This window comes from Chanodichthys erythropterus, chromosome 3 (genome assembly GCF_024489055.1).
Source record: "Chanodichthys erythropterus isolate Z2021 chromosome 3, ASM2448905v1, whole genome shotgun sequence".
Taxonomy (NCBI): domain Eukaryota; kingdom Metazoa; phylum Chordata; class Actinopteri; order Cypriniformes; family Xenocyprididae; genus Chanodichthys; species Chanodichthys erythropterus.
The window spans coordinates 23,307,238-23,332,973 of record NC_090223.1 but is presented as its reverse complement, the minus strand read 5'-3'; the positions used below and the strand labels follow the sequence as shown (position 1 = coordinate 23,332,973).

At 36.6% G+C, this 25,736-nt stretch overlaps 1 protein-coding gene across 1 annotated transcript in view; it reads right to left on the bottom strand.

Annotated features, from left to right (window-relative positions):
• ppap2d (phosphatidic acid phosphatase type 2D) overlaps positions 1 to 22,073 on the bottom strand; it is a 42,042-nt gene extending 19,969 nt beyond the window's left edge. Inside the window, exon 1 of the mRNA XM_067381425.1 lies at positions 21,449 to 22,073. Coding sequence (XP_067237526.1) covers positions 21,449 to 21,638 — 190 coding nt within the window. The 5' untranslated portion in view covers positions 21,639 to 22,073. The remainder of the gene's footprint in view (positions 1 to 21,448) is intronic.
• Positions 22,074 to 25,736: the final 3,663 nt, after the last annotated feature.

The window sequence follows — 25,736 nt, the reverse complement described above, 5'->3', positions numbered from 1 at the left end:
TTAGTCCACAAATGCCTCCTAAAGAAGAACAGGCCATCATGTGACAATCTACTAACCGAATTAACAGAGGCTTCCAGAGATCGCTAACTATGGCTATGCAAAACACTTTTGAAGATAATAAATACACGATTGAGACGATGTATACATGAATTGCCTCGGAATTTGCGTCTGAATAGCGCTGGCTCTGTGGGCGTGGCCGCATTAGTGGATAATGAGCTGAATCACGGACTTCTGACAGAGAATATTTGTTTTCGATTTGACTTACACGATTTGAAACCTGACATTTCAATGTTTTTTTTAGACATAAGTCTCATTTTTGTGTCATTAGTATTCACTAAGTTACAGTCCATTTTCAGAGAACTATCAGATTGGACTTTGTTCAGAGGGAGACAACAGATCGCACATCATGTTAGTTTTCTTTATTTTACAAAAAGCACAACATTTTGTTTTTACTGTGAGTGTACACAAATAAAAGAAGATATTAAACAGATAAAAATGGTGTATAACTCTTAATTGTATGTGCAACATTGACAGAGTATTTTGAGTCTCTTTCACACTGGTAAGAAAAAAAACGAGGTGGTATCGCCAGCGATACCTCAGACTCCAAAGTGTTAAACATTCCCGCAAAACTCCACACAAACACCTCGTCATCTCCAACCCAACATCCATAGAACGGCTCACCAAATGATATATATAAAAAAATATATCCTACCGAAGAACTTCACCATCAAAATCACTACCACCCTAGGGGGCGGCTTATGAAGCATGGTTGCCGAAACCACTGGTTCTACATGGATGCACAGATACACAAACACCTCATTAATAGATTAAACACTTATTCCTGTAAGACTTTACACAAACACCTTATCACCTCCAGCCCCTACACAAACATCCACGGAAAGCCTCAACAAACGATATAAAACAACACCCTACTGATGAACTTCACCATCAAAATCACTACAACACTGAGGGTCGGCTTACGGAACATGGCTGCCGAAACCACCGGTTCCGCACGGACACACAGATAGACAAACACTTCTTAAAACCACAGCAACCACAGTGTCAATATACAACCACATGGATGTAAACTCCACAGAAACGCAGACTAAACTGACCGCGACATGTTCACATACACACACATGACCCCAGTCAGCCTTGATTTACACAAACAATGAGCAGACCTAAGCAGGTAGAAAGTCTTTTCTCTCCGTGAAATGACAAATCTATTAGGACAAATATGGCTGACGTATACCGCGAAGGGAGAGGGCATTGAAAAAAGACTGGAAATTTTCTGGGAACAAGAAGCAAAACATGTTCTCTTTATCACAGGAAGCGAGTGAGAGGTGGGATGTAATTACCTGACTAATCTTGTTTAATCTCTGTCTTTGTCTACCTTTTGTCTTTCCGTCAGACAAAAAGAGCCTTTGTGGAAAAATATGGTCAGGTGTGCATGAGTTAAGAGTCTGACAAACACACACACATAGATGAGACAGCGGTGATATACCCTCTGGCTCTGGGGTTGTGTTTTGGATCACAGGACCATCATCCACTAAACTTCTAATTGAAGCTATTGTCTGGGAGAGCGTCTGTTTGGGTAGACAGGCAGAGCTGATTTCTGTGAAGAGAGAGAGATAGCTCAAGGGGTGACATTACTCTTCCTTGTTGTTGGTTGGTGTTCTGTTGTGTCTACCCCGATCAGCTCACAATAAAGACAAATCACACCAAGAACAAAGACGCACGCCTGGACAGGAAGACAGGAGCAATACACAGATAGAAGCACAAACATATAACAAAGCTACTGAACTCTTCAAAATAAAGCTTACTAACAAGGTCTGAGGAACCTTTTTAAGTTCTTATGATGTCACAGAACCTTTTTATGTTCTTACGATGTCACAGAACCTTTTTATGTTCTTACGATGTCACAGAACCTTTTTATGTTCTTACGATATCACAGAATCTTAAGTTCTTACAATGTCACAGAACCTTTTTTAGTTCTTACGATGTCACCGAATCTTAAGTTCTTACAATGTCACAGAACCTTTTTTAGTTCTTACGATGTCACCGAATCTTAAGTTCTTACAATGTCACAGAACCTTTTTTAAGTTCTTACAATGTCATAGAATCTTAAGTTCTTACGATGTCACAGAACCTTTTTTAGTTCTTACGATGTCACAGAATCTTAAGTTCTTACAATGTCACAGAATCTTAAGTTCTTACGATGTCACAGAACCTTTTTTAGTTCTTACGATGTCACAGAACCTTTTTATGTTCTTACGATGTCACAGAACCTTTTTATGTTCTTACGATGTCACAGAATCTTAACTTCTTATGATGTCACAGAACCTTTTTTATTTCTTATGATGTCACAGAACCTTTTTATGTTCTTACGATGTCACATAATCTTAAGTTCTTACGATGTCACAGAACCTTTTTTAGTTCTTACGATGTCACAGAACCTTTTTATGTTCTTACGATGTCACAGAATCTTAAGTTCTTACAATGTCACAGAATCTTAAGTTCTTACGATGTCACAGAACCTTTTTTAGTTCTTACGATGTCACAGAACCTTTTTATGTTCTTACGATGTCACCGAATCTTAAGTTCTTACGATGTCACAGAACCTTTTTATGTTCTTACGATGTCACAGAATCTTAAGTTCTTATGATGTCACAGAACCTTTTTTAGTTCTTACGATGTCACAGAACCTTTTTATGTTCTTACGATGTCACAGAATCTTAAGTTCTTACGATGTCACAGAACCTTTTTTAGTTCTTACGATGTCACAGAATCTTAAGTTCTTACAATGTCACAGAACCTTTTTTTAGTTCTTACGATGTCACCGAATCTTAAGTTCTTATGATGTCACAGAACCTTTTTATGTTCTTACGATGTCACAGAATCTTAAGTTCTTACGATGTCACAGAACCTTTTTTAGTTCTTACGATGTCACAGAACCTTTTTATGTTCTTACGATGTCACAGAATCTTAAGTTCTTACAATGTCACAGAATCTTAAGTTCTTACGATGTCACAGAACCTTTTTTAGTTCTTATGATGTCACAGAACCTTTTTTAAGTTCTTACAATGTCATAGAATCTTAAGTTCTTACGATGTCACAGAACCTTTTTTAGTTCTTACGATGTCACAGAACCTTTTTATGTTCTTACGATGTCACAGAATCTTAAGTTCTTACAATGTCACAGAATCTTAAGTTCTTACGATGTCACAGAACCTTTTTTAGTTCTTACGATGTCACAGAACCTTTTTATGTTCTTACGATGTCACAGAACCTTTTTATGTTCTTACGATGTCACAGAATCTTAACTTCTTATGATGTCACAGAACCTTTTTTATTTCTTATGATGTCACAGAACCTTTTTATGTTCTTACGATGTCACATAATCTTAAGTTCTTACGATGTCACAGAACCTTTTTTAGTTCTTACGATGTCACAGAACCTTTTTATGTTCTTACGATGTCACAGAATCTTAAGTTCTTACAATGTCACAGAATCTTAAGTTCTTACGATGTCACAGAACCTTTTTTAGTTCTTACGATGTCACAGAACCTTTTTATGTTCTTACGATGTCACCGAATCTTAAGTTCTTACGATGTCACAGAACCTTTTTATGTTCTTACGATGTCACAGAATCTTAAGTTCTTATGATGTCACAGAACCTTTTTTAGTTCTTACGATGTCACAGAACCTTTTTATGTTCTTACGATGTCACAGAATCTTAAGTTCTTACGATGTCACAGAACCTTTTTTAGTTCTTACGATGTCACAGAATCTTAAGTTCTTACGATGTCACAGAACCTTTTTTTAGTTCTTACGATGTCACCGAATCTTAAGTTCTTATGATGTCACAGAACCTTTTTATGTTCTTACGATGTCACAGAATCTTAAGTTCTTACGATGTCACAGAACCTTTTTTAGTTCTTACGATGTCACAGAACCTTTTTATGTTCTTACGATGTCACAGAATCTTAAGTTCTTACAATGTCACAGAATCTTAAGTTCTTACGATGTCACAGAACCTTTTTTAGTTCTTACGATGTCACAGAACCTTTTTATGTTCTTACGATGTCACAGAATCTTAAGTTCTTACGATGTCACAGAACCTTTTTATGTTCTTACGATGTCACAGAATCTTAAGTTCTTACGATGTCACAGAACCTTTTTTAGTTCTTACGATGTCACAGAACCTTTTTATGTTCTTACGATGTCACAGAATCTTAAGTTCTTACGATGTCACAGAACCTTTTTTAGTTCTTACGATGTCACAGAATCTTAAGTTCTTACGATGTCACAGAACCTTTTTTTAGTTCTTACGATGTCACCGAATCTTAAGTTCTTATGATGTCACAGAACCTTTTTATGTTATTACTATTTCAAAGAATATTAATTTCTTACGATTATGTTCTTACGATGTCACAGAAATGTCTTACGATGTCACAGAATCTTAAGTTCTTACAATGTCACAGAATCTTAAGTTCTTACGATGTCACAGAACCTTTTTTAGTTCTTACGATGTCACAGAACCTTTTTATGTTCTTACGATGTCACAGAATCTTAAGTTCTTACGATGTCACAGAACCTTTTTTAGTTCTTACGATGTCACAGAACCTTTTTATGTTCTTACGATGTCACAGAATCTTAAGTTCTTATGATGTCACAGAACCTTTTTTAGTTCTTACGATGTCACAGAACCTTTTTATGTTCTTACGATGTCACAGAATCTTAAGTTCTTACGATGTCACAGAACCTTTTTTAGTTCTTACGATGTCACAGAATCTTAAGTTCTTACGATGTCACAGAACCTTTTTTAGTTCTTACGATGTCACCGAATCTTAAGTTCTTATGATGTCACAGAACCTTTTTATGTTCTTACGATGTCACAGAATCTTAAGTTCTTACGATGTCACAGAACCTTTTTTAGTTCTTACGATGTCACAGAACCTTTTTATGTTCTTACGATGTCACCGAATCTTAAGTTCTTACGATGTCACAGAACCTTTTTTAGTTCTTACGATGTCACAGAACCTTTTTATGTTCTTACGATGTCACCGAATCTTAAGTTCTTACGATGTCACAGAACCTTTTTATGTTCTTACGATGTCACAGAATCTTAAGTTCTTACGATGTCACAGAACCTTTTTTAGTTCTTACGATGTCACAGAACCTTTTTATGTTCTTACGATGTCACAGAATCTTAAGTTCTTACGATGTCACAGAACCTTTTTTAGTTCTTACGATGTCACAGAACCTTTTTATGTTCTTACGATGTCACCGAATCTTAAGTTCTTACGATGTCACAGAACCTTTTTATGTTCTTACGATGTCACAGAATCTTAAGTTCTTACGATGTCACAGAACCTTTTTTAGTTCTTACGATGTCACCGAAACTTTTTTTAAGTTCTTACGATGTCACAGAACTTACGATGTCACAGAACCTTTTTATGTTCTTACGATGTCACAGAATCTTAAGTTCTTACGATGTCACAGAACCTTTTTTAGTTCTTACGATGTCACAGAACCTTTTTATGTTCTTACGATGTCACAGAATCTTAAGTTCTTACAATGTCACAGAACCTTTTTTAGTTCTTACGATGTCACAGAACCTTTTTATGTTCTTACGATGTCACAGAACCTTTTTTAGTTCTTACGATGTCACAGAACCTTTTTATGTTCTTACGATGTCACAGAATCTTAAGTTCTTACGATGTCACAGAACCTTTTTTAGTTCTTACGATGTCACAGAACCTTTTTATGTTCTTACGATGTCACAGAATCTTAAGTTCTTATGATGTCACAGAACCTTTTTTAGTTCTTACGATGTCACAGAACCTTTTTATGTTCTTACGATGTCACAGAATCTTAAGTTCTTACGATGTCACAGAACCTTTTTTAGTTCTTACCATGTCACAGAATCTTAAGTTCTTACGATGTCACAGAACCTTTTTTAGTTCTTACGATGTCACCGAATCTTAAGTTCTTATGATGTCACAGAACCTTTTTATGTTCTTACGATGTCACAGAATCTTAAGTTCTTACGATGTCACAGAACCTTTTTTAGTTCTTACGATGTCACAGAACCTTTTTATGTTCTTACGATGTCACCGAATCTTAAGTTCTTACGATGTCACAGAACCTTTTTTAGTTCTTACGATGTCACAGAACCTTTTTATGTTCTTACGATGTCACCGAATCTTAAGTTCTTACGATGTCACAGAACCTTTTTATGTTCTTACGATGTCACAGAATCTTAAGTTCTTACGATGTCACAGAACCTTTTTTAGTTCTTACGATGTCACAGAACCTTTTTATGTTCTTACGATGTCACAGAATCTTAAGTTCTTACGATGTCACAGAACCTTTTTTAGTTCTTACGATGTCACAGAACCTTTTTATGTTCTTACGATGTCACAGAATCTTAAGTTCTTATGATGTCACAGAACCTTTTTTAGTTCTTACGATGTCACAGAACCTTTTTATGTTCTTACGATGTCACAGAATCTTAAGTTCTTACGATGTCACAGAACCTTTTTTAGTTCTTACGATGTCACAGAATCTTAAGTTCTTACGATGTCACAGAACCTTTTTTAGTTCTTACGATGTCACCGAATCTTAAGTTCTTATGATGTCACAGAACCTTTTTATGTTCTTACGATGTCACAGAATCTTAAGTTCTTATGATGTCACAGAACCTTTTTTAGTTCTTACGATGTCACAGAACCTTTTTATGTTCTTACGATGTCACCGAATCTTAAGTTCTTACGATGTCACAGAACCTTTTTTAGTTCTTACGATGTCACAGAACCTTTTTATGTTCTTACGATGTCACCGAATCTTAAGTTCTTACGATGTCACAGAACCTTTTTATGTTCTTACGATGTCACAGAATCTTAAGTTCTTACGATGTCACAGAACCTTTTTTAGTTCTTACGATGTCACAGAACCTTTTTATGTTCTTACGATGTCACAGAATCTTAAGTTCTTACGATGTCACAGAACCTTTTTTAGTTCTTATGATGTCACAGAACATTTTTAAGTTCTTACGATGTCACAGAATTTTCAGTTCTTACGATGTCACAGAACCTTTTTTAGTTCTTACGATGTCACAGAACCTTTTTAAGTTCTTATGATGTCACAGATCCTTTATAAGTTCCTATAATATCATTAAACCTTTTAAAGTTCATATGATGTCATTGAACCTTTTTGAGTTTTCATGATGTCACAAGACCCTTTTAAGGTCCCATGATGCCATAGAACCTTTTTATTTTCCTATGATGTCACTGATCAGTTTTAAATTCCTATGATGTCGCCGAACCTTTATAAGTTCCTATGATGTCACCAAAACTTTTTTAAGTTCACATGATGTAATTTACATTTTTCAGAAACTTTTTTAAATTCCTATGATATCACTGAACCCTGTTAAGATCCTATGATGTCACTAAACCATGTCATTAAAAACTTTTAAGTTCTTATGAAGTCACTGAACCGTTTTAACTTCTGGTGTTACTGAAACTTTTTAAGTTGCTATGTCTAACCTAAGAACCTTTTTTAAGTTCACATAATATCACTGAACCCTGTTCCTATGACGTTAATTAACTTTTTTAGGTTCCTATGATGTCACTAAACCTTTTTAAGTTCACATGATGACTTTGAACCTATGATGTCATTAAACCTTTAAGGTTCCATCACAGAACCTTTTTAAATTACTATGATGTCATTAAAGTGACCCTATAATGGATTTTTCAAAATGACCTTTCATGGTGTGTAATGTAGCTGTATGTGAATTTAAACAGTCTGCAAAGTTGTAAAGCTGAAAGTGCATCGTGAATAAAGTTATTGTCTCTCAAAAGAAAGCGTTGACTATAAACCGCTTAATCGAGTCATTTGTAATTTGATTCCCATTTCCACAAAGTTCATATATCACAAGTTAATACATTTGCATAATGCCCGCCTACATTCTACATGGACACCTCACGAAAACTTGAACCCCTCTCAAACACTGTAGCTCGTTTGTGTGGATAACATATTGACAAGACGCTGTGCTCTGCACTGGAAATTCGGTTTATTTTCACTTCCAAAGGATGAGGCTGTGGAGAATCATTGGTTAAAGATGGGACATTACCTACTTTATTTGGACCAACTTTCTTCTCAGAATCACTATCTGTAAGCTGTGGGCCACTATTACCTAAAATTTTGTCCATTAATGCAGATTGTCTTTCGTTCTTACTACTTTAAGTAATGATAAAGGATGGAGCAAGATTTGCTTTACAAACTTTAATGTTACATAAATGAATCACATTAGTGCTTGGCTAACGTATGCACTGTTATTGATACTGTTAATAATACAGTTCCCACACGTGCACCGCAATAAATTAGAAATATACACATGGGTTTGTTGATGGACATACACTTGTTAAAGGTGCTCTAAGCCTCTGTTTTGTTTGACAACACTTCGAACGTCAACAGGAAGTTACTCCACCCAGGATCACTTACAGCACCTTTAATGGTGATGGTGAGGAATTACAGTTGAATTACAATTACAGTACATCTCATGATGAACGTCAAACTGAGTAACCTATCGCTGAGAAACGACCCACTCAACTCGTTCTTGCGATTGAGGTTTGAGTTCAATAACTAGTTCTTCCAATATTTCATCATCGGACTCACACTTGCATTGATATGGTAAAATCAAAGCCATCGTTAACGTTACAGTGCATACAATCACTGAGCTTTAGGAAGCTCTGGAGCAGTAAATGGTAGACCAATCAAAACAGGCCGTCTGGCCAATCAGAGCAGAGCAGGCTTGTGGAAAGGAGAGATTTAGAGACACTGATTCATCCGACGAGTCATTTGAGAATCACTGAAAAATGTGGTGATGTGCAATGTATATTTTGAGAAAATAAAAGTGTTTTTGACCTTTGATGCATGCAAACCTGTTGTAGGAGACCTCCAAAACAAAATTAGGAACCATTCAAATAGCATAATAGCATGTCGATGTATGATGTCAATGAATCTTTCTGATGTTTACTATGATGTCACAAGTCAACCTTTAGAAGTGCCACGTGAAAACCTTTTTAGCAACAATGATGTCATAGAAGAAACTTTATAAAGCCCTGTTCTGACAGAACTAGTTTTCCCAGAGCAGGTCTGGCAAATTTGCGTTACACAGATGTACTTTGTCATTTTAATCCTGTCTGGATCAAATACGTCTGTTTTTTTTTCTTGCACATCCTCTGTAAAGCAAATTACCTACTGTTTTGTCTAACTCAAGCATCCCCCGAGACAACTAAACCCACTGGGATAGGAATGTCTGTGATTGCAGTATTGTATTTTGTCACAATGCTTATTTATTTTGACCTTCATCAAATTCTATAACAAAAGCTAAATTTCTCCTTGCACTGTTAGGACAACAACTCACTTTTCCTGATACCAAATACTTACATGTTGATCTGAAGGTTCCTTACTGTAACATTACAAACAAAGAAACATATGGCCAACTCAAGAACTCTACTTCTTCGCTCAACCTTACCTGCTGCCGTAAGAAATGGTGCACACCTACAGAGTTTAACATTTCTGCATTTCTATGAAGCATAGCCAACTTACACCCCCTTCAAGCATTTCTAAAAGTGCTTCCTTCACACCTAAAAATAAGCAAATCTGTCAGGCAATGAGGTGATGGAGGCCAGAACCACAGGGAAAGATGAGTTGGAGCTTGCTTGAGTTTCTTGCTTGAGGTTGACCCCACCGCTAGCAATGCTGCGTCTCTGGTGTTACCGTAGCCCAGTCCAGACATGCATCCTCAGGCTGAGGGGTTATACTTTACCCCGTCTTACAAGACGCTGTTCACAGGAGACAGCCAACAGCTGAGGGGGTCCAGACTCATGTGTGTTTTTGGGATGGAGGCTGTGTTGAGGCAGGTCAGTGAGTGGGATGGCCTGACAAAACCTGATGCTATATTATATAACACATCTTAAGGAATCTGTCTGTCTGAAGCAAAGAGGTGTAGAAGGGCAGGAGGGTTTCATTAGTTCACACATTCCTGTGATGCGGTCAAAAAAAACAGACAGGAACAGACAAGGCCGCATATTTTCGGCGCATAATTTTCCGTAATAGAGCTGTGGTAATTGTACTGCTAACTGCCACTCATTTGCTCCTCTCTTGCAAAAAAACTGTGTAATCCTCTAATTTGTTGTGTCTCCCAGCAGGATTCACTCTGGTTTCCTTTCACTCATGAGGAAGATGAGCTGCTATCATATATCTCAGCCAGCACTGTCCTTTAACCTCCGACCTTTCACCAAATCCATAACAACAGTATTAATCCACCAGCAAACACACACAAACTCTCTCTCTCTCTCTCTGACGGCCCTGGGCGGTTTCCTCATTTAGAGCTGTAACCCTGTACAGCTGAGAGTTGGCAGGCTCCAGCAGGCTGCACTGGATCAGTGTTGAGTAGCTTAGAGCGAGTCTGATGCTAGACTAATGCACTTTAGCCAGAGGGGAGAACACAGACAGAGATAATGGCAGGGTGGTCTCGACGGTCATTTACTGAACAAATGAGAGTGGATTGTACAGCTATATTCTCTTTGACAGGATGATTATATGCTAATAAAACAGGTGTAAGTGCTATATAAATTATAACACAAATTGTTGCTAAATTGAATAGTTCAATAAGTTTTATTGAAATAATTCAATAAAATCTAAACATATGATTTATTGTAAGTTGAAATATTTAATAATAATTTATTATAAATGTACAAAACTCTGCTAAATGAATAAAACTAAATCAAGTCTAAAAAAGTAAGTCTAAATCAAATTATTTTGCTTACAGATAAATATATAATTAATTAAAACATTTATTTTAAAGTTAATTATATAAACATTCAGATACATTTAGATTTACAACTTTATATGCTCTAAAACATGTTGGGTTGTTGTTTTAACCCATGTTTAGGTCAAATATGGACAAACCCAAACATTGGTTGAAGTTTTTTAATTACATTTTTAAACCCAATGGGTGCGTTTGTCCTTATTTGACCCAAACATGGGTTGATATTATATAAATATAATATATATATATGAAAATAGAAAATGTATATGTAAAAAATATCTATATTATATTTAGATTTTATAAATATACCTTAAACATTTCATTTTACAACATTATACTCAAGATATTATATTACATCTATGATAAAATATAGATATTAGATTACTTATTAGATAATCTATAGTTATTACAATTTTAGATTTACATGAATATATCAAGATTTACATTTATAAATATGTATATATTCAAAATTTACTTTTGTATACACTTATTTTTATTTAAGTTTTTATTCATAAAATTGTATTTTATGTAAAATATTTATCTTATATTTAGATTTTATGTACTTATTTTTACTTATATTTAAACTTATATGCAACTATATATTCAGGATTTATATATTTACATCATATATATATATATATATATATAAAATAGAGGTATTAAATTATTTATTAGATAATTGACAGTTATTTACATTTAAATTTTAGATTTGCATGTATAAATTCATATCTATATATTCAGGATTATTTTTATACATATTTATACAAGTATAAAGTATATTTTATTATGAAAAAGGTGTTAAAATGTATTTGATCTATATATATGAAATTGCATTTCATTTAATTACATTTTTGATTTGAACTTATAAATATAAGATTTACATTTACAAATTCCGATCTATGTATTAGGGATGTACATTTTCATACATATTTATAAAATTAGATATATTCAGATTTAAATGTATGCATATATTTTCATTTTAATATAAATATTCAAATGTATAACCATATATGTAGATTTCTAGCTACAGTTTTAGCAAAATTCTGCCATATTTTCCAATACAATATTTCATACATCCTACACAGCCACATTGATTGAGCTATTAGTGTGCAGAGAACAGAGATGCATTTATCAACATGAATGAGCATGTGGAAAAGCAGACATTCACCATGTGTTCATGAGCCACCCACATAACTGACATGCTGCAGCGTGCTGCAATCTCACTGTCTCACTTGACAACTTTCTCTGCCAACTGAATGGAAACAAGACATTTTATACAAACAGACACTTTATACACATACACACACCTATAAGCCTCACACTGCCATACACTCCGCTGGGTCCTTTGTAAAAGCACCTTTGATTAAACGCTGCATTTTGTGGCAGAGAAGAAAGGTGAAGGACAGGGAAGTGATAAACAGGAAGAGGGCCTTTATTCAGGTACAGCCCCACTCCATCTGATAAGCCGTCTGTCCTCCTTGAATAGATGCTTTACTCACTCAATGAGATGTTAACACACACTCACACACACTGTCATGTCTATGTCTTTTGCTTTGATGTCTCAGTAATTTCCTTCAGATCAGACCTGCAGGCGTCTTACCTTTACAAATCTGGTGAGGCACTCAGGGTTCAAATGAACACTGAATCACTGAAGCAGACCTAAAACCAATCATTCACAAAACCTCCGCTGACAGTACTATCTCTCAGAGATGATATCAGTGGCACACTTCTGGTTTATTTTTATACCATTTCTGGCAAGTTTATATTAATGTTACACTTTGTGATATTTGATTATACTGAAAAATAGTTGTAAGTCATTTCAAAGAAGCCCATGGTATTGCCACCAAGGTAAAAGTGATATGTTGTATACTGTACTTTTTCTAGGGAAGAGGCTTAAACATTACAATTAATTTGGAAAACACCTCAGAAATTTCCTTTGGGATAACAAAGTTTATCTCATCTCATCTCTCTCAAATCACCTAGCAGCTATGCAGAAACCACAGAGTCACCTACCCATCCACTTATCCATTCATTCATCCATCCATCCATCCATCCATTCATCCATCCATCCACTTATCCATTCATCCATCCATCCACTTACCCATCCATCCATCCATCCATCCATTCACTTATCCATCCATCCATCCATCCATCCATCCAACCATCCATCCATTCATAAATCAATCCACTCATCCATCCATCCACTTATCCATTCATCCATCCATCCACTTATCCATCCATCCATTCACTTATCCATCCATCCATCCATCCATCCATCCATCCATCCATCAATTCATAAATCAATCCACTTATCCATCTATCCACTCATCCACTTATCCATCCATCCACTTATACATTCATCCATCCATCCATCCATCCATCCATTCATCCATCCACTCATCCATCCATTCATCCATCCACTCACCCATCCATCCATTCATCCATCCATCCACTTATACATTCATCCATCCATCCATCCATCCATCCATCCACTCACCAATCCATCCATTCATCCATCCATCCATCCACTCACCCACTCACCCATCCATTCATCCATCCACTCACCCATCCATCCATTCACCCATCCATTCATCCATCCATCCATCCATTCATCCATCCACTCACCCATCCATTCATCCATCCATCCATCCACTCACCCATCCATTCATCCATCCATCCATTCATCCATCCATCCACTTATACATACATCCATCCATCCATCCATCCACTTATACATTTATCCATCCATTCGTCCATCCACCCACCCACTCACCCATCCATCCATCAATCCACTTATCCATCCATCAACTCACCCACTTATCCATTCATCAATTCATCCGTCCATCAATTCATCCATCCACTCATCCATCCATTCATCCATCCATCCACTCACCCATCCATCCATTCATCCATCCATCCACTTATACATTCATCCATCCATCCATCCACTCACCAATCCATCCATTCATCCATCCATCCATCCATCCATTCATCCATCCACTCACCCATCCATCCACTCACCCATCCATTCATCCATCCATCCATCCATCCATTCATCCATCCACTCACCCATCCATTCATCCATCCATCCAGTCACCCATCCATCCATTCATCCATCCATCCACTTATACATACATCCATCCATCCATCCACTTATCCATCCATCCACTTATACATTTATCCATCCATCTATCCATCCACCCACCCACTCACCCATCCATCCATCCATCCATCAATCCACTTATCCATCCATCAACTCACCCACTTATCCATTCATCAATTCATCCATCCATCAATTCATCCATCCACTCATCCATCCATTCATCCATCCATCCACTCACCCATCCATCCATTCATCCATCCATCCACTTATACATTCATCCATCCATCCATCCATCCACTCACCAATCCATCCATTCATCCATCCATCCATCCATCCACTCACCCATCCATTCATCCATCCATCCATCCATTCATCCATCCACTCACCCATCCATTCATCCATCCATCCATCCATCCACTCACCCATCCATCCATTCATCCATCCATCCATCCAGTCACCCATCCATCCATTCATCCATCCATCCACTTATACATACATCCATCAATCCATCCACTTATCCATCCATCCACTTATACATTTATCCATTCATCCATCCGTCCATCCACCCACCCACTCACCCATCCATCCATCCATCCATCCATCAATCCACTTATCCATCCATCAACTCACCCACTTATCCATTCATCAATTCATCCATCCACTCATCCATCCATTCATCCATCCATCCACTCACCCATCCATCCATTCATCCATCCACTTATACATCCATCATTCCACTTATACATCCATCCATCCACTTATACATTCATCCATCCATCCATCCACCCACTCACCCATCCATCCATTCATCCATCCATCCATCCATCCATCCATCCATCCATCCACTCACCCATCCATCCATTCATCCATCCATCCATCCATCCATCCACTCACCCATCCATCCATTCATCCATCCATCCAGTCACCCATCCATCCATTCATCCATCCATCCACTTATACATTCATCCATCCATCCATCCATTCATCCATCCACTCATCCATCCATTCATCCATCCATTCATCCATCCATCCACTTATACATACATCCATCCATCCATCCACTTATCCATCCATCCATTTATACATTTATCCATCCATCCGTCCATCCACCCACCCATCCATCCATCCATCCATCCATCCATCCATCAATCCACTTATCCATCCATCAACTCACCCACTTATCCATTCATCAATTCATCCATCCAGCCACTTATCCATCTGCTCATTTATCCATCCATCCATCCACTTATCCATCTGCCCGTCCATCCATCCATCATCTACCCATCCATCCACCCACTCACCCACTTATCATCCATCCATCCATCCATCCATCTACTAACAGCCTATATGACCTTCAATCTAGTCTATCCTGACAAACTTTCCCTTCTAGTTTCACAGTGAGATCAGGCACAGTGCTGTCCTGCAGCCAATTACGACCATATAAATTTGACCCACAACATCAACAAAAAATTTCCCCTGAACCTGCATTCATTTTTTGGTATCGGATCAGCACTAAATACAAGTGTAAAAAGGATCTAAAGTGTTTTTTGATTGAATCACTGAAATCATTGCATGTCTTGAGTAAACTTGCTCTGTAAATCCAGTGAAGCTCCACCTACTCAACATCCACTCATCTACTGTAAGTACTGTTCACAGAGAACACATTTTTGCATTCAACTGGGCTACGTGTCCATTGTTTTTCTATGTAAACATGCCTTTGACCGTTGAGCTTATGTTTATTAACATGCTTTTCTAAAAACATGGCACTTTCACGAGTTCACAATTACATATATCAAATCAGATACAGTAGAAAATGCTCCGAGCACAGAATTTGGCTTCTCATTCGCTTCTTTTCCTGCTTGCCCATACACAACATGGGTTCATTCATTCAGTAGTATTAGTCACTGCGCACTCACCCGTGACAAAATAAAAGTGTATTTTGATTTAAACACAAGTGGTCGCAGGAGAAACATGTGAAACTTTAACAATGGGTTGAAGCAGTTATGCATTTCGACTGACCACTTGCAACTGGACGACTGAAAGTGCATCTTAATACCAGGCGTAAACCTGATACTTACTGTTCACACTTATATAAAGATTGTGAAATTGTTGAAAAGAGTGATAAGGAATCAGTATTTCTTGTTTCAGCATGCATTCTCACAACACACACAGGTATGCCTGTGACCTTTCTTTCACACTTTCACCTTTGACCGAAAGGTACTCAAGCATATCTCCAGGGCAAGCATTTCTCCAAAAACTCCTTATGTCTCGCAGTCTGGTCGAGTGGAATGTACTGACAAAAGAGTTACAGAGACGCGGAGCCAAGTGAGTGATCGATCGTCTCAGCGTCTCTGAGCGCCTCTGTTAACAATCTGCAGTGTTGTTTTCCGCTGCTGATGCAGTCAGCGCTCACATTCACATGCACAGCAAGAGATTCTCAGACAGATCTGCCATCAAAGCTGCTCTTATTCCAGCTTTGTTGGACTTATTAAAAGTGGATCAGAATGCCATGGCATGAATACCCTATTCACTGCTGAAAAAAAATAACACACTGAAATCAGTTACAATCCTTCAGTTTGCGATAGTCTCAAGCTTCAAAAGCAATAAGCCAGGAACAGAATGATGAAAATCACCAATGTTTAGTAAACATTATTAATAAAATTAAAAATCAACTTCTGCAAACAATTATTTTTCAGTAAATGTGGGTTGTTTACTGTTTTCAAGCAAGTAATATACAGTACAAGTCAATTATGTTCAAAGGTGATGCAAAATAGCTGATATAAACAAACATGTGACAGCAAAACAGTTCGTCCAATGAGATTTTAGAGTCATTACAGTACGTTCATAATTTTATAGTACAAAAATGTAAATGGTCGATCAACTCACAACTATGATTGCACATTCTTTATATTTATTATCCAGTTGCTAAATAAATAATAATCATTAGCCAAACTGAAAGATGTTTGTGGCTGCCAAGCATCAACAAACTTGATGAATTATATATATTGAATTCAGTTCATATGCCATCACAGGTCATAGTCCCTGTTAGATTTTAGAGACATATCTATCCAGTCTTATTTTCATCCAAATGGAGAATCCAAGTATTTGATCAAACATATTCTTATGAGAAAAAAAGTGTGTTTAATCTTAAAAGTATATTTTAAAAAAAAACATACTTGCATGTAATTTAATATTAAAGGTGCCATCGAACGCTTTTTTACAAGATGTAATATAAGTCTAAGGTGTCCCCTGAATGTGTCTGTGAAGTTTCAGCTCAAAATACCCCATAGATTTTTTTAAATTATTTTTTTTAACTGCCTATTTTGGGGCATCATTAACTATGCACCGAGATATAGGTTGCGGCCCCTTTAAATGCTCACGCTCCTGACCACGGAAGCTCGTGCTTGCCTTGAACAGCATAAACAAAGTTCACACAGCTAATATAACCCTCAAATGGATCTTTAAAGATTTATAAAGAATGAAGTTGTGTTTATGAATTATACAGACTGCAAGTGTTTAAAAAATGAAAATAGCGACGGACTTGTCTCCTTGAATATAGTAATAAACGATGGTAACTTTAACCACATTTAACAGTACATTAGCAACATGCTAATGAAACATTTAGAAAGACAATTTACAAATCTAACTAAAAATATCATGTTATCATGGATCATGTCAGTTATTATCGCTCCATCTGCCATTTTTCGCTGTTGTCCTTGCTTGCTTACCTGCATAAAGTCTGATGATTCAGCTGTACACAGATCCAGACGTTAATACTGCCTTGTCTAATGTCTTGATTCTTGAACATGGGCTGGCATATGCAAATATTGGGGGCGTACACCCTGACTGTTACATAACAGTCGGTGTTAAGTTGAGATTCGCCAATTCTTCTGAGGTCTTTTAAACAAATGAGATTTACACAAGAAGGAGGAAACAATGGAGTTTGAGACTCACTGTATGTCATTTCCATGTACTGAACTCTTGTTATTTGACTATGCCGAGGTAAATTCAATTTTTGAATCTAGGGCACCTTTAAAGATTTAGTTCACCCCAAAGAAAATGAAAATTCTCTCATTTACTCACCCTCATGTCATTTCAAGACTTTCATTCATTATTGAAACACAAATGAAGATCTTTTAATGAAGTCTGAGAGATTTCTGTTCCTCCATAGACAACTACGCAACAAGTACTTTGACGTTTTAAAAAGTTCTTCAAGAGATAAAACTAATCCATATAAATCAAGCAGTTTAGTCCAAACTGATGACAAATTTTTCATTTTTGGTTGAACTAACCCTTTAATGTATACTACTACTACTAATTTTTTGGACCTTGAATGTGGTAATTACGTTGCTTTCTATGGGGGATAAATAAACCTCTCCGATTTCATCAAAAATATCTTAATTTGTGGTCTGTTTGGGGGATAAATAAATCTCTCGGATTTCATCAAAAATATCTTAATTTGTGGTCTGAAGATGAACAGAGGTCTTACGGGTGTGGAACGACATGAGGGTGAGTAATTAAAGACAGAAGAGAATTTTTAAAGAGAAATGTCAGAGGAGCTTGAGTTTGTTGCCCAGCTATTTGTGTGAACCGCAAGAGGCGTCTAATCTTACTCTACTCCTATACATCCGACTTCATACGCCAGAATTCGACTTTCTCATGAACGTGCGAACGAGTTTATAGAGTTTATAAAGTTAGAATTATGGATAATTTTCTCACGAAAAAAAAACATTGCTTCGCTTCAGAAGTCCTCTCTTAACCCCCTGGAGCCATATGAATTACTTTTATGTTGGATGAATGCGCTTTTTTTGAAACTTGCTTTGGTAACGTTCGTTCGCGCTTTCATGAGAAAGTCAAATTCTGGCGTATGAAGTCGGATGTATAGGAGTAGAGTAAGATTAGACGCCTCTTGCGGTTCAAACAAATAGCTGGGCAACAAACTCAAGCTTCTCTGACATTTCTCTTTAAAAATTCTCATTTTAGACTTCTAATTCGTGACCGGTGTTTTGTTTTGCTCTATCTTCAGCGCTTCCGTGTTTGTCAATACGTCATGTGTCAGGTCAAAGTTCACTCTTCCACCAGAATCGACTCGCGAACGGAAGTCAGTGATTCTAGTTTATAAAGTTATAAATATGGATATTTTTCTTACAAAATGCACCGCTTTGCTTGAGAAGACCTTTATTAACCTCCTGGAGTCGTATGGATTACTTTTATGATGGACTTTTTGGGCTTCAAAATCTCAGTTACTATTCACTGCCATTATAAAGCTTGAAAGAGCCAGAATTATTAATATAACTCTGATTATTTTTGTCTGAAAGAAGAAAGTCTTATACACCTAGGATGGCTTGAGGGTGAGTAAATCATGGGATAACTTTCAATTTTAGGTGAACTATCCCTTTAAGATGAATTCGGCACAAATGAAGAGAATCATGCAGCTCTGAATGTTTGACAGTCATAGCAAATGTCAGGAAGAAGTCACAAAATCCCCATGTATCAAAACAGCGAAATGTGTGTACGATGGTTACCAGAGAGCGTGGTCGCAAATGACCTCGTCATTTATCACATCATCATGCCTCATCCCACGTCTCTTTTGAGTCTCAGCATTTTACAGTCCATCATCACATGGTTACACAAGCTACTCTTTCTTGATCATGTATTAATCATGGATTAATCCAGTTATGTACTGCTGACTCATTCTAAATAAAAGGAGGCTCTCTGTGTGACATTTGCTCCACAAACCTCAAGCGGTACTAGACACTTCACTTTCTAAAAACAGATTCTGTGGGACAGGGACTTTTACCTGGAGGCAAAGAGCAGTTCCTATAACAGGTCTCATGTGAGAAGCACAGTCAGGCTGGTGAAGAACTTACTGTAACCTGTCTGTCTGCCTGGACAGGTTCTATTTGGCGCAGCAAAAGCAACGACATAATTAAAGTGTTTATCCCCTTATCCCAGTTGTGAATGTTTTTCTTGTGACACATTAAATCATCTGAAACTGATGGGGTGTGCACTGAATTTACTAGCAACTTTGCAGATAGCAGTAAATGTGTCAACAAACTAACAGGACAACATTTTTGCAAGGATTTTTGGAAGTGGTATGGAAGATTTACACTTTATAATAACTTTTGTAAAGTCATGAGCAAAATTTATATAACGTGAAATCACTTCATGTAGTCTAAATTCAAATATCAATAAGAATAACTTTCTTTAGAATTTAGAATGGAATTTTACACTATTTTGAATGTCCATTAATGTTAATGCATCATACAGAAAAAAATGTTTTAAGTGTGTTTCATATTCTAACATCTAAAGTATTACTAAATTAACAACTAACAATATTAATAAATTAACAAACTATCAATTGTGCAGTTAAAGCTCATTCACAATAACTAATGATATTAGCATACACACTAACTGAAGATATTGTTCTGTTTATTCTAAGCATGTACTGCAGTGTCTTCTCCCACTTTAAATGCTCCAGCTCTAAAAGCAGGATGGATTCTGATTGGCTGTCAATGTTTTTATCATTCATCAGCTGGAAAAATAAGTGATTCCAACTAAATCCTTTCACTGTATTGTTATTGTTGAAGTGTGGATTCTGCTATTTTTTTGTATTTAGAACGATTTTTAAAACTATATCTTATTAGTTATACTTATCCTTGGTGTGAACAGCCTTTACACTTTTTTTTTTTTTACAGTGAAACTAATAGCCTACGGTTTTAATAATAAAGTATATTAGCCAAAACAAAGTAAACAACACATGCAGTTCAAGCCATCTGAAAAGGCAGTTTCACTTTTCTCTGGAGAACTGCTTGTTTCCATGGATACGGCTGAATTTCCCAGGAAAACTTTCCTGCCAACTCTAAACTGAAGACACACACACCACGTGCGCAGAGGTTATGAACTTATTATTTTCCTTTTCTAAGCTCTGATTTGGCTTTTGAGAGGATTATTTGGACGGAGCAACTCACTTTTGAAATGTTGTTCCCATGTCAACTTTTGACATAAAAACGTCTTTTGTGAAGAAACTTTTTTGTAATATTATGAGGAAAACAGATGAAGTGGAAGTTCCACAACCTGCAATAAATCTGTTGTGTTGTTTTTGAAACTTGTTTTCTTTGCACATGAGGGGAGGGGGTGGAAAAAATACATCAGCTTGGCAACATTTTCAATAGCCTTCATTTATAACATCACAAAGCTTTAGATGTTCATGTGGGATGAATTCAGGGTGATTGGGACACTTTTTGCCATTGAGATGAATTGGAAAAAGTGTCCCAATCAGTCTGAATTCACCCTACATTCAAACAGAAATGTCATGAAACTTTGATTTGACCAGCAAAACATTATATAATGTTTACTAGTGTTTGCTAATGCTTACTTATTATAGTGTAACCTTGTTTACACTTCATGATAGCTTGCAGATAATCTAATAACATGCCATTAAGTCATTAACATCACAAGGAAAGTTATTACACAGTGTCACCCAACATTTTTTCTCTTACCCACGAGCAGACAGAGGATGTCCAGCCCGACCAGCATCTTTCTGCTGGAGCAGTGAACCGTATCCACAGGTTCCGCGGGACTGAGGATGTGTTTCGTGCCGTTTTCCCTCGCTGTGTCTCCGGATCCGCCGTGATCCGCCAGCCGCTGCTGGAGCTCCGCGTTACTGTTTACCGAATTCAACTTCTGCATGATGTCCGATATATTCAATACTTATGCCGGATTTTCTGTCCTTCACAACGCCAGTAAAGCCAATCTGACAGGTCAGGAATAAGGTTTAGTAGAAGTTTTGAATCTTCTGAATGGTTTAGGTTAAAATCCAGTAAGTGTCAGCACATACAAGCGCACGTGCAGATAATGAATATAGAAATGTACATATGTCTTAACTAATGAATCGATCAGACTTGTACAGAGATCCTGGTCTGCTGTCTCTTACATGAGAAATCCTTTCTCCAGCACTTTTGAAAAGTTTCAGCTGCAGTGTGGCCATCATCATCTGGACATGATGGAGAAAAACACATTCCTGAAAACATATGTCAGTCAAAAGTTTGTCATCCTCTGTGACTTGTACTCTCCATGTCAAACTCTTCTTTCTTTCTTTTTCTCCAACCGAGAGAAAACTTGAAGCGGACCGTGTTTTGATTTGTGGGTATTAGTGTTATTCCTCCGCCCTCTTTAGGGCTGTCTCAAAACCTAGTGAGCTGCCTACCCAGACAGCATTGGCGTTGTACGTGTACTGAACGCGGGAAAAACTTGCAAACTTGCAACCCAAATCGTCTTTTGGTGCAATATAGAACAGGTAGCCAAGTGTTAGTTATCCTAAATAGTTTTTAAACAAAGCGCTGTTTTTGTAATATGCACTTGTAGCCTAAATATATGATAAAATGATAAATAATATCATTAGTATTTTTATGTTGTCAACTTTCCTAACGAAAAACACTCGAGAAGTAGACTTCGGAGGGCCCAGCCTTCGAAATGAGACACCAAATATAATTGGCTGTCACCTGAGGCGGCAAATAGCAACATTTGTCCATATACCTCATCTATGATGTCTCATTTAAAGTCACAATGTAATCAAAATGTACTTTTTTAACGGTATATTTCAGTATTATTGTAAGTGATTTATCTGTGCACGTCATTTTTTATTCAAGTGCCCTCATTACACTCTAAAAAATGCTGGGTTAAAAACAACCCAAGTTGGGTTGAAAATGGACAAACCCAGCAATTGGGTTGTTTTAACCCAGCGGTTGGGTTAAATGTTTGCCCAACGTGCTGGGTAGTTTTATTTAACTCAACTGTTGTATAAAAATTACTGTATTGCTTGCTTAAAATGAACCCAAAATATGCTGGAAATTAACATTAATATGTTTAATAAATTAGCATTTATTAATAAGATAATAAATAATAAACAATAAACATTTATTAAATTGCTTATTAATAAATGTACACCTTTTGATTATTATTGTTGCCTCTAGTAATTATGTGTCTGATTTTTAATTTCCAACCTATTTTGGATTCATTTTAAGCCAGCCATATAGTCATTTTTAATCAGTAGTTGGGTTAAATAAAACTACCCAGCAGGTTGGGCAAACATTTAACCCAACCACTGGGTTAAAACAACCCAATTGCTGGGTGTGTCCATTTTCAACCCAACTTTGGTTGTTTTTAACCAAACATTTTTTAATCGAAATAACTTTCCCTCCCTCTTGCAGCAACTTCTCTTCTCTGATGACGTGTTTATTGGCATGAGGGCGGGACAACCTGTCACATGACATCAGAGCAATAGCAAACCACAACCATCCAATCAATTTTCCAAAGTTGTGCCATAATTTTTTCTTGTTTGAGAAGCTGTTTCACTTGAGAAGCTAATATAGTAGGCTATGTCACAATATACGGAAGAAAATATACCCTACTATCGTAACTTCCGTTTCATGCCTACTTTAAGAAAAGTAACCATTATAAAATAATGACTTATTTAGTGATGGCCGATTTCAAAACAGTGCTTCAGGAAGCTTCAGAGCGTTATGAATCAATCAGTGTAGACAAATGTGACCTAAGGAGGGTGCAGCCTTTGAAATGAGACACAGCTTCTGTTAAGGCCAAGTGAACATTTTTGAATAAAGGCGCAGTCATATTTGCAAAGTCAAAAAAGTCGATTGTCTTTTGTCAAGAGCATACTGAAATATGAAGCACAGCTCAAAGGTCACTTTCAAACCAAGCAGCTTTCAGTTGGTCAACACAGCGAGTCCGCATGATCACGATGAACCCGTTGTGAAATCTACATGGGGAACTTTTCCCGATGACATTGATTTCTATTGAAATGACTGGATTTTGCACACGAAAGGGCAGTAAATGTGACAGCACCATTAATTGAAACTCCACGTGTATGTAAAGAGACAAATTCTGTCTTTCTAATCACCAGCAAATGTTGCCTCTCCTTGTGTTCCAACTCCAGCTCTGAAGCACTGATCAGCTGATCTTTTTTTCTTTTCGTTTTTTTTATTAAATGGCAACCATATTGGAAACCTGATTCTGATGCCATAGAAGATCCATTTTGGGTTCCCTAAAGAGCCTTTCTTAGTGTGTAGAACATTTGAATAATCTAAAGAACCTTTTTGCACTATAATGAACCTTTTGTGCAGTGGAAAGATGTTGAAGGTACTTCATGGAGCCATCAATGCCAAGAACCTTTATTTGTAAAGGTGTAAAGCATGGATTACAATAATATATAGGCTGATATCTAATGTAATTAAATTTTTCAATCACATAAAGTCTTGGGGATCTCTGCAGGGTTTTTTTTGAAGACATTTGTGTGAGGTTTTCAGTTATTTGCAGGTCTGGTGAACTTTGAAGAATTGGCAAATATTGCCATCTGGTGAGTGTTTTAACAATGACATTTTGCATCTGATCTAATAGAATCTGGCTTTGCCATCTTAAGTTCTGTTCACATCGACAAAGATTAAATTGCTGAAGACTGGCAAGTGTCACACTGCTGTCCACACTCATCTTGAAATATTTTCTCGTGGATTACAATCACTAATATTCAGACAAAGTATCTGTGCTTAGTGCAGACAAAACTGGGGGGAAAAAACACTTTTTCCTTCCACAAAATATGCACCATTAATGTTGTGGATCAACTGATGTTTGTTATAGAACTTTTATAGACAGCCACTTAGATTCCAATGATGTCTCTTCCACTGAACCATCACACATACAGAGCATTGCATTAAGTGTAGAAACGTTTTATGACCTGTAGGTGGAGACAAACAGCCATTTGTTTCAGAATCAGAATGACATTACAAGTGTGTTTACACACGCAAGACATTTTGTCTTGATGACATAAATTTCCAGTACACAGGAAAATATAGGCTGACAAGACACAGATAACAAAAATAAGTGCATATATACTTAGGTTGTAGCCTACAATATGTTCAATTTGATTGTCTTCAAAATGTTGGCATTTTTATACAAAACTGTATAAAAAAAGCCTACAAAATAGCTATGTTTATATCCAACATGATAACTATACAATTCACTGAATTAAAAATGCAACATGACATTAGCAAAGTTATGTCTGTTATATATTCTGAATATGTATACAGTACTTATTAATGAACACCTGGATGAACACAATATGTATGGTTTATACTTCTGGGTGAATTCTAAACCTACACACATTTCTGGTCATTTGTTCAGTGTTTTATTTACTGAATTCAGTTTTTCCACACCTTTCTGTTATTGTAGGCCCTAGATATACATATAACACATTGATTTAACCAAAAAGAGAGAGAGAGAGAGAGAGAGAGAGAGAGAGAGAGAGAGAGAGAGAGAGAGAAATATAGTATGCCTATGTTCTTGTTAAACATGCCTACTTCAATAATTTTGCTTGCTATTATTTGCAAGTTAGAAAAATCTTTTCTTTTTTTTTTTCTTTTTTTCTTTTTTTTTTTTTTTTGCAGTGTAGCATGCCTCTTAAATATAGACAAGACTACACTCGGACAGGTTCACACAGAATGCATTTTACATTTACATACTTTTCTCCAAAAGCGACGAGAACAATAGAAGCAATCAAATCAACATGAGCGCAACAGAATGCAAGTGCCGTGTCAAGTCCCAGTTATTCCAGTAAAGTGCTCATAGCAATTAATTTTTGAAATAAATAGATGGAGAGACAGAATAGAAATAGAAAACAGAAAAAAAGTAAGTGCTATTATTACTGGGTCAAGTGTTGACAAAAAAAAGTATGTCTTTAGTAGTTGTTTTTTTTAAATGGCTAAAGACAGTTTTGCG